This window comes from Hydra vulgaris, chromosome 07 (genome assembly GCF_038396675.1).
Source record: "Hydra vulgaris chromosome 07, alternate assembly HydraT2T_AEP".
In the NCBI taxonomy this organism is placed as follows: domain Eukaryota; kingdom Metazoa; phylum Cnidaria; class Hydrozoa; order Anthoathecata; family Hydridae; genus Hydra; species Hydra vulgaris.
Genome location: NC_088926.1, coordinates 32,241,488 through 32,256,273, shown reverse-complemented (window position 1 = coordinate 32,256,273; position 14,786 = coordinate 32,241,488). Strand labels below are relative to the sequence as shown.

The 14,786-nt window shown below is 29.4% G+C and overlaps 1 protein-coding gene across 3 annotated transcripts in view; it reads right to left on the bottom strand.

The window, feature by feature from the left end:
- LOC100215216 (ciliary microtubule-associated protein 2) overlaps window positions 1-14,155 on the bottom strand; it is a 34,941-nt gene extending 20,786 nt beyond the window's left edge. The window contains exon 1 of one of the 3 annotated variants that reach the window (XM_065801652.1): window positions 14,137-14,155. In XM_065801652.1, the coding sequence (XP_065657724.1) occupies window positions 14,137-14,138 (2 nt within the window). In that variant the 5' untranslated portion in view covers window positions 14,139-14,155. Of the gene's footprint in view, window positions 1-640; window positions 874-1,524; window positions 1,601-14,136 lie in introns of those variants that run through there. The other 2 variants (XM_065801651.1, XM_065801650.1) reach the window with 2 other exon arrangements.
- Between the last annotated feature and the right edge of the window lie 631 nt (window positions 14,156-14,786).

The window sequence follows — 14,786 nt, the reverse complement described above, 5'->3', positions numbered from 1 at the left end:
GTTAGAATAAAATGAAGCAGGCAATCAGTTAGCAAAAAAATTCAGCAACACATAAAATAATTACTCATAGAAAATCTAAATATTATTTAACCAGTTTAATAAAACAGGAATAAAATATTCATAGTTCAAACACGACTCTTAACCATAACAAGAACTTAAGCTTTTATATATAAACCGTAAAAAAACAGGCCTCTTAATTTTTTATGAAAAATGCAACAAATCAGGCCATGTAATTTAAGTAGGCTATGAAATAGATCAAAATCATTTAGAAACCCAGTGTTTTATAAACAAAGAAAAATTGAAATGAATATACTTTAAATCAGTGCAAATATTGTTCTATCAATGATTGAATCATTATGTTATTTTCAATAATGCATGAATTAAGATCAAAAAAAATTTTAATAGATATTTATTAAAATAGCAAACACTAGGTAAATAAAAGTGTTTCAAGAATCAAATTCAGTAAAAGCTAAATAACGTACAAATTAGTTTGACTTGTCAAAACTTGTATTCTTTTAAGCTTTTAATGAACTTATCAAAAAAATTTAAAATAATATCTTCGATAGATTATATTTTCTGATATTATTTAAATTTTTTTCTAATGTTTTTCTTAAATTAAAATAAGAAACAGAAGTTGAACCTTGGTTTTTGAATTCCAAATGGGGCACCAGTAAATTTTTTTTCTTCCATCGGTTTGTACTTATTTAAACGTACTGATTATTGTATTAATAAAATGTTTTAGCACTTCATATTTATTTTTAAATTACTGCTTCACATTAATTTCATAAATTTTCTCTTTTTTTAATTAAAAAATCCATTTTTATGAGCATTTTAGTTGCTATGGATATCGACTTGAGTGCGCAACTTTGCAGTCATTATAAAATATCTCATAACAATGATCGCTTATTTTCAGCGAAGAGACAGCGAAGAGACTATCTCTTTGCTGAAAATAAGCGATAAATAGCTACTATATTATAGTAGCTATTTATCTCTTTGTTTTCAGCAAGGGCTGTCAAGTATAATAAGAATGTCATTTGGATTACAGGAATGTAACCAGAGGCGATTCTACAAGGGGTATGGCGGTGTCATGTACTTAAAATATACTTAAAAGAGACTGAACTCCACTAAATATATTTTTTATATTATTTTAATTTTAATTCCATGCTAACTAACCCAAAGCAGCGTACGATATTGACCAACATTTTTCGCGAACCGATGGACTATTCTTGCGCTGAGTTGAGTGTGTAACGAAATTACCCATGTGTTGTGTAGAAGTACTACTCAAGTGTTTGAGTACCAAAGTACTACTCAAAAATTGAGTAGCAGAGGTCATACATATATATACACACATAAATACATACATTTTGTACGTATAAATTTTCCTCTTTTTTTTTTTTTAATATAAAGTTTTACACTTACAAATACCGGAATTTGTATACTTTTAATAAATTATAATAGAGAATATAATCACCACATCAATAAGATTAAAAATAAAATAACAAAAGAGAAAGTTTAAATAAAAACTTGGTATCTGATAGAAGGTCTAATGATCTTGTCGCCAGAACCATAAGACGCTATAATAAAATATAACTTAAGCTATTAATAAATAAAAACAAATAAAAAGACAAAATACAAAAACAAAAGAGCGTGTTTATATAATTTTCTTATTTTTAAAAGTATTTCAAAATATTGTCATTAAAAAGAATGAATTCTTTTAATTTCTTTTTAAAGACTGGGAAGGTAATTGATAAATCAAAATTAGGTAAAATGATTTTGTTCCAGAGATTAGGTGCACGATAAGCAGAACTTATTGAATTTTGTTCGACACAAGGGTTCATAGAGTGAATTATCACTTCGTAGTGTATACTAATTTTTTATTTTTAAGGTAATAAAATCATTAAAAATGTGTAATGACGGATTAATTTTACATTGAAACATAAAACATAATATTTTATATACATTCACTTCATAAATATTAAGTACTTTTATATTAATTAATAAAAACCTAGAATGCGTAAATCGATTTTCAAAACAAATTGCGTGTTTCTGACGATGATAAAGAGTAAAGATTTTTGGCATGGTTGTTGGTAAAAAACGTTTTTTAGATGTAGGGTGAAACAGAATCTATTTTGTTTTGTCAAAGTTTAAGGTTAATTTGTTACATTTAAACCACTCAGATACGCATTTAAGTTCTTTATTCATATCAGAAAACAGCTAATTAATATTACTGTTTGAAAAGAACAAATCTGTATCATCAGCAAACATAATACTCCGAAGATTAGATGCTTTACTTAAATCATTAATATAAATTAAAAACATAAGAAGACCTAGAATAGAGCCTTGTGGAACACCACAGGTTATTTCAATATAGTCACTTTGAAGGCCATCATTAGAGGTAACAAGTTGCTTTCTATTTGATAAGTAAATATGAAACCATTTTAGCATATTGTTATTAATTCCATAGTATTCGAGCTTTATAAGCAATAGTTGTATAGTATTATCTCTCAGCGTTCAAAAATTATGACAATGTAAAACTTGTAACCCCCTCAAATTGAGGGGTGCTTTTTTTTTTTTTTTTTCTTTATATATATATTCGTCATTATTAATATAAGTTTGTACAACATTTTACCGTGAAATATATGACTGGAGCAAGTAGAAGACAATAGTCTTATCATCTTGCCCCATTTTTGTCGTTGACAAAATAAAACAAAATATAAACCAAATACAAATATAATAAAATATTTATAATACATATAATTTTTTTTTTACTTCTTTTACAATGAACATCATTAAATAACCAAGCAAGTAATATAATAGAATTTCAAGAAAAAGTGAAGATTTAAATTGAAAAGGGAAAAATTTTAAAAATAAGAAAAAATTTAAAAAATAAGAGATTGTTTCATTAATGTTGAGGTCTAGTAGCTGTTCCTTTACAACGCATTTAAAATGTTGGAATGAGTTTATCGTTTTTATTTTGTTTATTAGAAATGTGTTCCACAATTGGGGTCCTCTGCTGGATATTGAGAATTTAGATTGTCTTAAAGAGGTTTTCGGAAAATAGTAGTTCTTGATAGAGTATTTTGTTTGATATTTGTGATAAATAAGGAGAAAAAAGTTATGGAAGACTTCAGGGACCAGATCATTTTTGAGTTTAAACATGAACTGAAGAATGCAATAGATATTTTGTTCGTAGATATTAAAAACTCTCAGTTCCTTCATTAAATGTTTAAAATTAGCATTTCTATTTGCGTTGGTTAATATACGGCATGCTTGTTTCTGTTTTTTATATATTAAATCTAGTTTTGATTGGTAGGTACTAGCCCAGGCAATATTGCAGTAGTTAATATAGCTATGTATATATGCAAAATAAAAACTTTTAAGGCATGCATTATTTAAAATATATCTGGTTTGATGCATAATTCCAATGTTTTTAGATATTTTGTTTTTTAATATATTAATGTGGTCTTTCCAGCTAATATGTTCATCTATGAATACCCCGAGAAATTTAACTGAGAACGCTCGATTTAGTCTAACTTTGTCTAATAGAATATGTGGAAGTTTTAAAGGTAGTTTGTCTGAATTGTATGGTTTTGTGAAAAAGATATAATTACTTTTCTCAATGTTGACAGGAAGTTTGTTTGCTTTAAACCAATCGCTCAACTCTTCAAGTTCCTGATTTACTGTATTAAAAAGTGTAGTAATGTTAGAGTGGGTATAGAAAGCTTGAGTGTCATCTGCGAAAAGAATGAAGTTCAATATACTGGAAGATAAAATACTGTCATTTATATAGATTAGGAAAAGCAGAGGTCCTAGAATAGACCCCTAGGGAACACCACATGTGACGATTTCAAGGGGAGTGTATGTTTTATTGTAAAATAAGGCTTGTTTACGGTTTTTTAGATAGCAACTGAACCATTTTAAATTTTTATTTTTTATACCATAATTACAAACTTTATATAGAAGGATCTCGTGGTTCACTGTATCGAAAGTCTTTGAAAGGTCGATCAATACTCCAAGGGTGTGTTTGTTTTTGTCGAAGCCACTTAAAATTTCGTTAACTAATTTTATTACAGCATGTTCAGTTGAGTGGCCTTTTTTAAATCCGTATTAGTTTTTGTAGAGGATGTTATGATTTTGAAGGTATGTAAAGAGTCTATTATACATTATGCGCTCCAATATTTTTGAGAAGCATGGGAGTATGGAGATGGTTCTGTAGTTAGATAAAGTCGAGTCATCTCCGCTTTTAAATACTGGAACAACGCGTGCTAATTTTAGGCGGTCAGGAAAAACTCCATTTTTTAATGAGAGATTAAAGATATACATTAGGGGATACTCAATAACGTCATAAACGTTTTTAACGACTTTAGAGTCAATGTCATCGAGACCAGAACTTTTTCTTGACTGTATGGTTTCAAAAGCATTTCAAAGCTCATCAGGAGATAAGTCATACTCATCCATTGTAAAGTCTACTTTTTTTAAGTGTGATTTAAATAGTTTTTTACTTTGAGTTATTTTATTTGCTAACGTCTTTCCAATGTTTATAAAAAAATTGTTAAAGCTTTCAGCAATTTCTTTTTTATCAATGATAAATATGTTTTTATCATTAGTATTTAAACGTTTAGGTAGTGTATTACCAAGTAATACACTGGAGTCAATCTTTTTTTTTCCTAATATTTCTTTTATAACATCCCATGTTTTTTTGTTATTTCCGATATTGTTTTGCAATATATTAGAATAATAATTTTTTTTTTGCTTGTTTTTTTATTTTTTCAAAAAGGTTTTTATAATTTTTGTATTTGTTTTTATTTTCGTAAGTGTTTTTTTTTAAGTATTTTTCATGCAGTCTTTGTTTTTTTTGGAAGATTTAGTAAGACCTTTGGAAATCCATGGAGTTTGTAAGCTTTTAAGTTTAATTATTTTTTCTTGCTTTGGAAACGCTTTTTCATACGCATCACTGAACTCTAAGTTAAAATATTCATAAGCGTTATTTGCGTCTTCGTAGTTGATGAGTTGATCCTAATCTACCAGTGATAGATAGTTACGAAAGGTTTCAATGGTATTTTTATCTATCTTTCTTTTTGTAACGCTTATTAATTTGTTTGATTCCTTGATTGATTTTTCTTTGTATATTGAATTTGATGTGAAAAAATTGGGAAATGATCACTTATATCAGTTCTTATGATTCCGCTTTGAGTGTGATTTTTCGAGAAGTTATTAGTAAAAATATTGTCAATGAGAGTTTCAGTTTGACGAGTTATGCGAGTTGGTTTATTAATTAATGGTAAAATATTGTGCTGATAGAGGAGATTTAGAAAGTGTTCGACTTTATTATCATTTTTTAGGTTTAAAAGGTTTATATTAAAATCCCCCATTAAATATATTTGTTTATTTCTAACGCTTACTAAAAACTGTTCTAAATAGTTTTCAAACGTTGTTATATTTCCGATAGGTGGTCGATACATTGCGGTTAAATAAACACTTTTTTTGTTATGAATCAGTAGCTCTATAGTTAACGACTCACATTCCGCATTACAATTACTAAGATTTTCTGATTTTTGAAAATAAATTGAATTATGAATTAAAAAACATATTCCGCCTCCTCTGCCACCAACTCGGGTTTGATGAATTGATTTGTATCCTAGTAATTGGAGATTCGAGGTAACAGAATCTTCAATTTGACACCAAGTTTCTAAAAGACATATTACCTTGAATTCATGGTTTATGCTTTGTAACATAGCTTTAAGATTTTCAAAGTTTTTTTTAAGACTTCTAATGTTGAGGGTAATGTCGAAAATAATGGTTGCGTTGAGTTAAAATAACAAGATACTTCCTCAACATTAAAGTAACAAGAGTCAATTTCATTTTCATTCAAAAGATTTATATCAGGATCTTTATTTTTATTCAAAACAGTGAATTATTTTTATCAAAAAACTTAAAAGTTTTTGTTTTATTTGTTTTGTCAGCCATTTGTATTATAAAAAATAAAAATGTATTTTTGAAAACGAAAATTAACATTTTTACTTACTTAGATCTGTCTTGGTAAAATCACTTTTGAATTTAATAATTTTGTCGTACCTTACAGCGACGTTCTCTCCGTTTTCTCTCCTTAGCTTCGCCTCTGAAAATAGCTTCTTTCTTATAACTGAAGTCTCTCGAGAGTAATCTTCGTTTATATAAATGTTCAGAACTTTGAGTCGGTGGGCTTCTTTCAGGATTTTTGTTTTGTCTTTAAATCTTAGTAATTTTAGAATTATAGTTCTTGTTTTTCCGTCTTTTTTATACCCTGTGCGATGGGCTCGTTTGATCTCTACTTCATTCACTTCCAAAGTTTTAGAAAATAATTTTATCTTCGGTCTCATCCCAGGTTTCGTTAACACTTTCCGTAATCCCTTCAATTCTAAGATTATTTCGTCTTGAGCGATCTTCTAGTATTCTATTTTTCTCATTAATATTTTGTATTGGGCTTTCTTTCTCTAAGTTGTTACTTACCGTTTTGACTTTCTGTTCAATTAAATGTTCATGAAAGTTTAGACTTTCCTTTAACTCATTTAATTCTTTTTCTAGTTTGTTTATTTTGTTTGCATTATCAGCAGATTTGTTTTCAATCAATCCCAATCGATCGTTTATTATTTTCAAATTAGAACTCAGAGTGTCAACAAAGTTTTTTTCTTGTTGTTTTAGTATTTTTTCAATTTCTTTTTTGTATTCATTGAACATTTGAGTCAGCATTTTCTTTATTTCTGATACTGTTGCAGCCATATTTTTTATAATACAATTCACAAGGAACGAAATATATCATAGAATATACAGATTTTAAGACACGTGCTTAACTAAGACGCCATCTTTAACCCGCCATCTTTAGAAAAACAGAAAACTGAAAAACTGGGTTTAAACTTAAATGAAAGAAAACTGGTTTAAATGAAAGAAAACTGGGTTTAAACTTAAATGGTCATAATTTTTGAACACTTAAATATTTTACAATGAAATTTAAAATTTATCGATGAATATAAGTCTAGTTGAAAAAAGTACAAAAAATTTTTCATCAACTTGTTGCTCTCACGTTTGAGGCAGGGGGATTAAAATTTTGGGGCTTTTTTGTTCCCAAGCCCCAATCATCGCAAGTTTTTGCAAAGCATCCTTATTTGACATAAGTATAAACATATTAATGTTTGGAGTTTGCTCCATGTCTGGAAGTTATCTATCTCAAAGACCGAAAACGAATTTTTTTTGTTATTGTAATTATTAATCGCGTGTTATCAGTTTGTTATTTACTACTTTTGCATACTTACCTGAGGATCTTAATTCTTTAGCTTTTGCAAAGAGTATTTTTCTTTTTTTAATCGTTCTTTCGCTATAGTCGTCATTGAGATATATCCATTCATTCCAAAGCTTTAGTCGTTTATAATGATGTAATATTTCTTCTTTGTCTTTATAGTTTAGGAACTTTATAACTATTGTTCATTGTTTTTTTTGTTCAGATTCTTTTTTTTTTCCAGTTCTGTGGGCTCTTTCTATTTGAATGACGTGTTTTATATTTAATTTTTCTTTAATAAAATACTTTACTTTCGACTCGCTTTCTTCCCATGATTCGTTTTCTTTTTCTTCAAAACCTTCGAAACTCAAGTTGTTTCTCCTACTACGATCTTCTAATTCAGCAATTTTGTCGATAAAAAGTTCGCTTGAATTTTTTTTTCATTTTCTTTGATGTGATTTTTTAGATTTTCATTAAGTTCGCTTGTTTCCTTTATGGTTTTTTCATAATATTTGTTTTGAAAGTTCATCCCGTTGTTTACTAAAGCAATTTAATTTTTTAATAATATGTTTTCGTTTTTTAATTGCTCTATTTTTCCTTCAAGTTTGTCAATTTTCTCTCCAAAGATTTTTAATAAAGTATTTTCATGGGCTTCTAATAGTTCTTTCAGGGCCCGATCTAGAACAGCACGGACTATAAGCACAGTAAAATTTGGGGGCCCCTGTGTTGAAAAATTGTGTGAACGAATAAATGTGCCGTCATTTATTGAACCCTGAGGGATTTAGAATTTAGACAGTTAAAACTTACATGTATCCAAATTAGTATATTTTTTCTTTGATTTTTTATACATAGATTCATTCAAAATCCCTTCAAAATCCAGACTTTTTGTCACTTCGCTTTCGATAGATATTAATGCTAATCCAGATAGTCTTTCACTAGACATTGAAGATCGTAACCTGTTCCTAATCCTTTTTAGAGTTAAAAATGATCTTTTGCCAGAACAATTTGACACGGGAATGGATAAAAAAATCCTTGGAGCAGTTTCCACGTTTGGAAATGTGTGCGAAATGTCACTGTCCTTTATTAATTGTAGCCTTTCATTAGGGTTGTTGATGTTGGGTACAAAATTTGTAAAATGCAAAAACTCGTCTTTGAAGTCGTCGTCTACATCTTTTTCATACAACTCCCGAAACTTTTTTGAAGCTTTAACCTCTGGTGTTTGAAGTTGAGCTTCTTCAGATTGACTTTTATCGAAAGTTTTGGACTTAGGTATCCGCCTCTTGCGAGATGCAGTATATGATATTTCTACTTTATACACTTCTTGCGCCTCTATTTCAAACTTCTCAAATTTTTCTCTCGCATTCTGAACAAATTCTATAAGTGAATCATACAATGGGACAATGGTTGATAGGTTACAAGAGTATGACTGCAGTGTTTTATTGACCTTATTGATCCTTTGAAGCAATGTGTGCCAGATTATTGTTAATAATACATTTTCAAAAGATTTGATTTTCTTTAGCAAACAGTTTGCTTCAAATCTTGTATTGTCTTTTTCCGTTTCATTATGAACCATTTGCGTCAAAATTAAAGTGATGGCATCGTAGTCTTTCCTTAACGCTCGAACCGCATCTGCATTACCTGACCACCTGGTTCCAGAAAACGATTTTAAAGTTAGTTTTCCTTTTACGTTTTTAATGTTGGAAGTGAATAGTTCCCAACTACGTGGAGAAGCTGAGAAGAATGTGTACAATGCTTGCACAAATTTAAAATAAGCAGTTGCAGCTCTACACGACTCCACTGCATTCACTCCCACCAAATTAAGAGAGTGAGCAACACAGGGAACAAATTCTGCTAGAGGATATGCAGCTTTTAATCTTGCTTGCAACCCAGAGTATCTTCCAGTCATGTTACTTGCATTGTCATAGGATTGTCCACGACAATATTGGAGATCTATTCCAAGTTTTTGAAATATTTTGGTTACTACTTCATATAAATGTTTTGCACCGTGATTGTGGATAGGAACAAAAGTCAGAAATCGTTCTACTGGAACAGACTGCAAATTCACATATCTCACCACCAAACACAGCTGGTCAATGTGTGTTATGTCTGGTGTAGAATCTATGATGATTCCGAAGTACTTTGCCTCCTGAATTTCTTTAACAATATGTTGTTGGACTTTAGAAGACATTAATTTTAAGATTCCTACTACAGTCTGAGAGGACAGATAGTTAACATGGCCCTTTCCTTTATTTCCATGTTCACCAATGTGGCCTGCTAAGAAAGGATCAAACTTGCTAATTAACTCTAATAAACCTAAAAAATTGCCATTTTGTTCAGAATCAAAGGTTTCATTATCGCCAAAAATACCCAAACCTCGTTGTGCAAAAACTTTAATACTTCAACAACACGCATTATAACATCTCTCCAGTATGCACGCTCATTTTGATTTTGTTGTGCCATTTGGCTGTCAACACGCCCAGCGGTTTTGGAAAGTTGAGACAGTTGGCACACACTAGTACGATGCAAAAGTGACGTTTCATGACTTGCTAGTCTTGATGTGACATTCTTCCAGTCTCTGAATCCAGTGGTGCAAAGACCTTGATCGATGTTTCCAAAAAGCTTGCAGAGAGCAAAATACTGATTTTGAACTTGAAGAATATATGAGCCATTCCCGTTAAATCTTTTCACCATTATTTTTTAGGCGGAAAAAGTTGTTCTTTGAACACATTCTAACTTTTTTTTCAATTTGTCGTCCCGAATCAGATATAAATTCTACATTTTGCTTTAGTGGATTAAGAACAAAATATTCTTGAATTGTTGAACTCATAGGAGGCCACAGAGCAGGATCATCCAAGTTATCAGGCTTATCTTGCAATGTTACTGGTGAATATTCAATATTCATTGAACAGGGATCTCCAAAGGCAATTACTTCTTCTAAAGCAATTTCTTTATCAACTGTAATTTCTTCAACAGGAGGATTTTCTTCATGAAACTGAGCAATTTCTTCATGAAAAGCAATTTCTTCATGAGGAGCAATTTCTTCATCAGGAGCACTACAAACAACAAATTTATCCAATGACATGCATTTTGGTTTTTCGTGGACAAATTTTTCTTCTTTTCTTATATGTTTAGAGGATCCAGACGGATATTTTCTCGGAAACATTTCCAATAGCTCAATATAGAATATATAGGGATTAAAATAGTAATATTTATATTCACTCTCTGGTTGAACGAAAAAAGCAAAAGGCTAGCAAAAGGTCATCGGATTACCGGAAATACAGCTTACAATTATTGGCTTTTAGGATTACCGTAATCCTAAAAGCCAATAAGCGTCGGAAGAGAAGTTATAATATGTTTACTGAATGTACAGATTTTACCGCTTAAATCGAAACAAATCATCTTGAAAGCGTTTCAGTTCTTTTTTACACATAAAAAATTATTTATAGAAAGAGGTTAAAGAAAAAATTAAATCACAACTTAAAATTTAAATCTTAAACTTAAAATATCATAAAAATTCAAGACAAGAAAAATAAACTTAATGTATAAGTGTAAATCAACAAATCATCTTCATAATCTTCATTTTTACTGTTTTCTAGCTCATCTATGAAGTTCTGAATTTCTGATTCAGCTAAATGGCGACCTTTATAAGTCATAACTGTTATACTTTTTTAAGTAAACATTTGGCCAAAAGCTCTTGATAAAATGAGTTAATTGTTTTTTCGGACTGTTGTGGACCATATGTTCATAATTTTAATTCCGAAATGCAACAGAACATAAGGTTTTTGAGAATTTTGAGTAAAACATAGAGGTATATTTAAAAACATTTTAGTTCTTTTTTACCTAAATATTTTTAAATGAAATAAATATTTTTAAATTCTGCTGTTACGTCAGAAAAGTTCTGATGGGCTAAAAAAGTATTAAAAGCTGAAAATTAGGGGCCCCGTAAATATTGGGGGCCCTAGGCCATGGCCTTACGTGCCTTATGGAAGATCAGGTTCGGAGTTCTTTCCTTTGCGTGATTGTTAAACTTTTAGTCATTTTTTTTTAAAGAAAAAGAGCGTCTTATCTCGACAAAAGCTTCGCGCAAAATAAAAAAAAATAAAAAAAATGAACTTTTTATAAAAACGTCCAGGATTGAGGGTTTTTTTTAAGCTTATGCATTTTTACAAAAAATCAATACACAGCCGGCACATCTCAGAGAAAAGTTACGCTTGGCTTCTGTTGGTATACAAGGGAAAGTGCACCAAGTCCAAAAACGTCATTTTGATATAATGAGCAAATAAGTTTTTATGTAATAGTTGAAATAAAAAATCTTAATTACTCGTTAATAATTGATTTATTAAACTTGTGTAGTATATCAAATGATAGAGAATTTAAAGTACTAAATAGTGGTATAAATATCTCCACACTGCCAAAAATGGACTTAGTGCATTTCCCTTGTATACCGACGACTATTTTCCATAAACACCAGTTAAAATATTATTGGTTCCACCGTTACAGACACGTAGTTTTATATAATAATTAATTTCCGTAAGAAATGTGAAACCACTGATAAAATCATGCGGCATTTGACTTTAAAACTTCAAAAAGCACGTGTTAAACTCGAGTAAACTGTCCATAATGTACAAGTGTTTTTGGCTAACGCCTGGATTGTGAATAACAGGTGTCTATTATACAGGATTTAACTCCGAAAAACTAGGTGTGCCGTTTGGGTAGTATCTAAGCACTTGCTATTTGCTTTTAAATTTACAGTTACAACCCCATTTAGTGATTGACGCCCAGGTATCATCAACCATAGCAGGTATATTACAGACTCATTATGAATGACACAAGGTCTGGAAATTAGACCTACTAAAAAAGCGTCTATTTCTGGTCTGGAATGCAGCTATTCCCAGTGAAAAAGCGTACATGGAAATACGCGTAGCTTTTCCATATGAAACCCATGTGAAAATTATTACTTTGTCCCACGTGGGTTTCATATGGTAAATCCTACATAGGGTAGAGGCGGAAAACACGGTATATAGGATATAGGTGGAAAATACAACATGTTATAGATCTTAAATTTTGCATATTTTTAATCCAAAAGGAATAAAAGTAGTTAATACCGAATATATAGAAGTGTAAATGCTTTACCGATATTTTAAAAACTACTATAACTTAAATAATTAAAAAAGAACTATATAAGTTTTCAGATAGACACATTTATTTGATATTCGCTACTTTATTCCATTTTTTATTAAATATATGTGGCATTTAAGATCAATAACCTGTGTAGTGTTTTCCTACTAAAGCCAATGCGGAATTTAACTTGAAAGATTATATAACGAAATTCTCTAATCAAAAAACGTGTTGCAAAATAAATTTGTTTTTAAATAAAAACTCTCTCATAGCCTAGCTAAAACAAGGAGAGCGACCTTAGTATGGATATATCATACAGTTATCAAATAACTTAAGTTAACTTAATAACTAGTTATTGTCATACTTCAAAACTATATAATGTATCCATACTATATTAATTTATAGTTGTATCTATACTATCTATACTATACTCAGTCTTCTCCTTTTGAAAATTAATGCCAGCGCACAAAAAAGCGCTGGCGGGATGGTCAATTATAAGTTAGCCTGTCCGATTTAAAAAATTTCTTTTTCCTGCTATTTAAATTAAAAAACTAGTAAATCAAAAAAAAATTCTTTTTTCAAATCCATGCTTTATGCAAGCAGAATTCTATTGGGCCTAGAAATTCTTTTTTTGTTATCTTTTGTAGAAGGAAAAATTACTGTTACGTTTTTAAATTTTTTTTTATTAATTCAGTGTTCTTATGGGGAAATACAAATTAAATTTTTGTTAACTTAATTAACTTTTTTTGATCAAATTTTTCCATTTCCTTGTATTGTCATCGAAAATGATTAGGTGTGCAAAATTTGAGCAAAATTGGTTGAGAAAAAAGATTTTAAATTTTGTGGCACACAAACATATATATATAGAAAGTAACCTTATATAAAGCATGGAAAAAGTAGCGCGTTTTAAATTTTTGTTTTTTAACTTAATAACTTAAGACTTAAAAAACGATAGGTTTTGAATCGCTGCGCTTTAATGTCTTCGAAACTGCAAATAATTTGCAAATCAATGATTTTTGTGACGTAATACGCAATTCATATCAAATAAATAAAATGTATGGGGAAATACAAATTAAATTTTTGTTAACTTAATTAACTTTTTTTGGTCAAATTTTTCCATTTCCTTGTATTGTCATCGAAAATGATTAAGTGTGCAAAATTTGAGCAAAATTGGTTGAGAAAAAAGCTTTCAAAAATTGATTTCAAATTTTGTGGCACACAAACATATATATATAGAAAGTAACCTTATATAAAGCATGGAAAAATAGCGAAAAAAATGTTTTGAATAAATACTAGATTAATTTAAAAAAAAACTGGTAAAAGAAGGCCTTATTTAATAAAAGTTGGACAAACGAACAAAAAAGTTTTGCTGCGATTGAAAACAAAATACTTTTTTTTTTTGGCAAGCGCTTTTTTTATGCGCTCGCCAAAGTTTTTGCGGGCGTGTGGGCGAGCGCAAAATGACTTAAGCGCGAAAGCGCTGGTTAAACGGAGAAGACAGTATACTATACAAATATAAAAATATATACAATAATATTATTGAAGTATACACTTTAACTTGCATGACTAGCATGGAGAGGGGGGGGGGGGGAGAGTCTCTCTCTTTATGCTAAAATACGTAAATAATTCATTAATTTTTCAAATATCTATTTTTTTTATTTATAAATGAGAACAAGGCTATTTCAAAATACAATAATGCTAAAATTATGTCTTAGTAATCAGGCTATTGAAGTAACAAAGTATTATAAGAAAAATTTTAAACTTACATTGAATAATGATGCTATGCTTTTTGATAATTTTTATTATCCAGAGGTATCAAAACTATTAAGATATATTTAGAATATTTTGAATAAAAATGCTCTGTTGTTAATTATTTTAATTATCAAGAGATAATATGGATAAATTATTAGAAAAAAGAGCATTGTTTTTCAAAGCCTTATTTCTTGGTAAATAGTATTGTTGCTTGCAAATTATTAACATATTTTATAATTGTTTTGGTAGATCTTTTATTTTGTATTTATATATAAAATCTCATTGTTGTAGTCTCATGTAATCTCATGTTATTGCTAAGAGCAGGTACCACGTGATATGACGTACTTGTAATATTTTCATTAACGTGAAGTAAAATTAGAAGTAAAATTAATTGATTTCGTTAACGTGAATAAAAACTAAAATTAGGAATTATATGAAGAACGAAAGCTGAAATAGAATTGAATATAAGCATAAAAAAACGAAAATAGGAATGGAAATAGGAATTATTACCGAACAAAAATTATTGAATGATAAAAAAACTTTGATACAATAATAATTTACTTATTTTTTGACAATTAATTTACAAATTTTACATACTTGCTTTAAAATTGACGCACTTGTTTGACCATAACGATGAAATTCGGAATAATTATAGAATGTATCA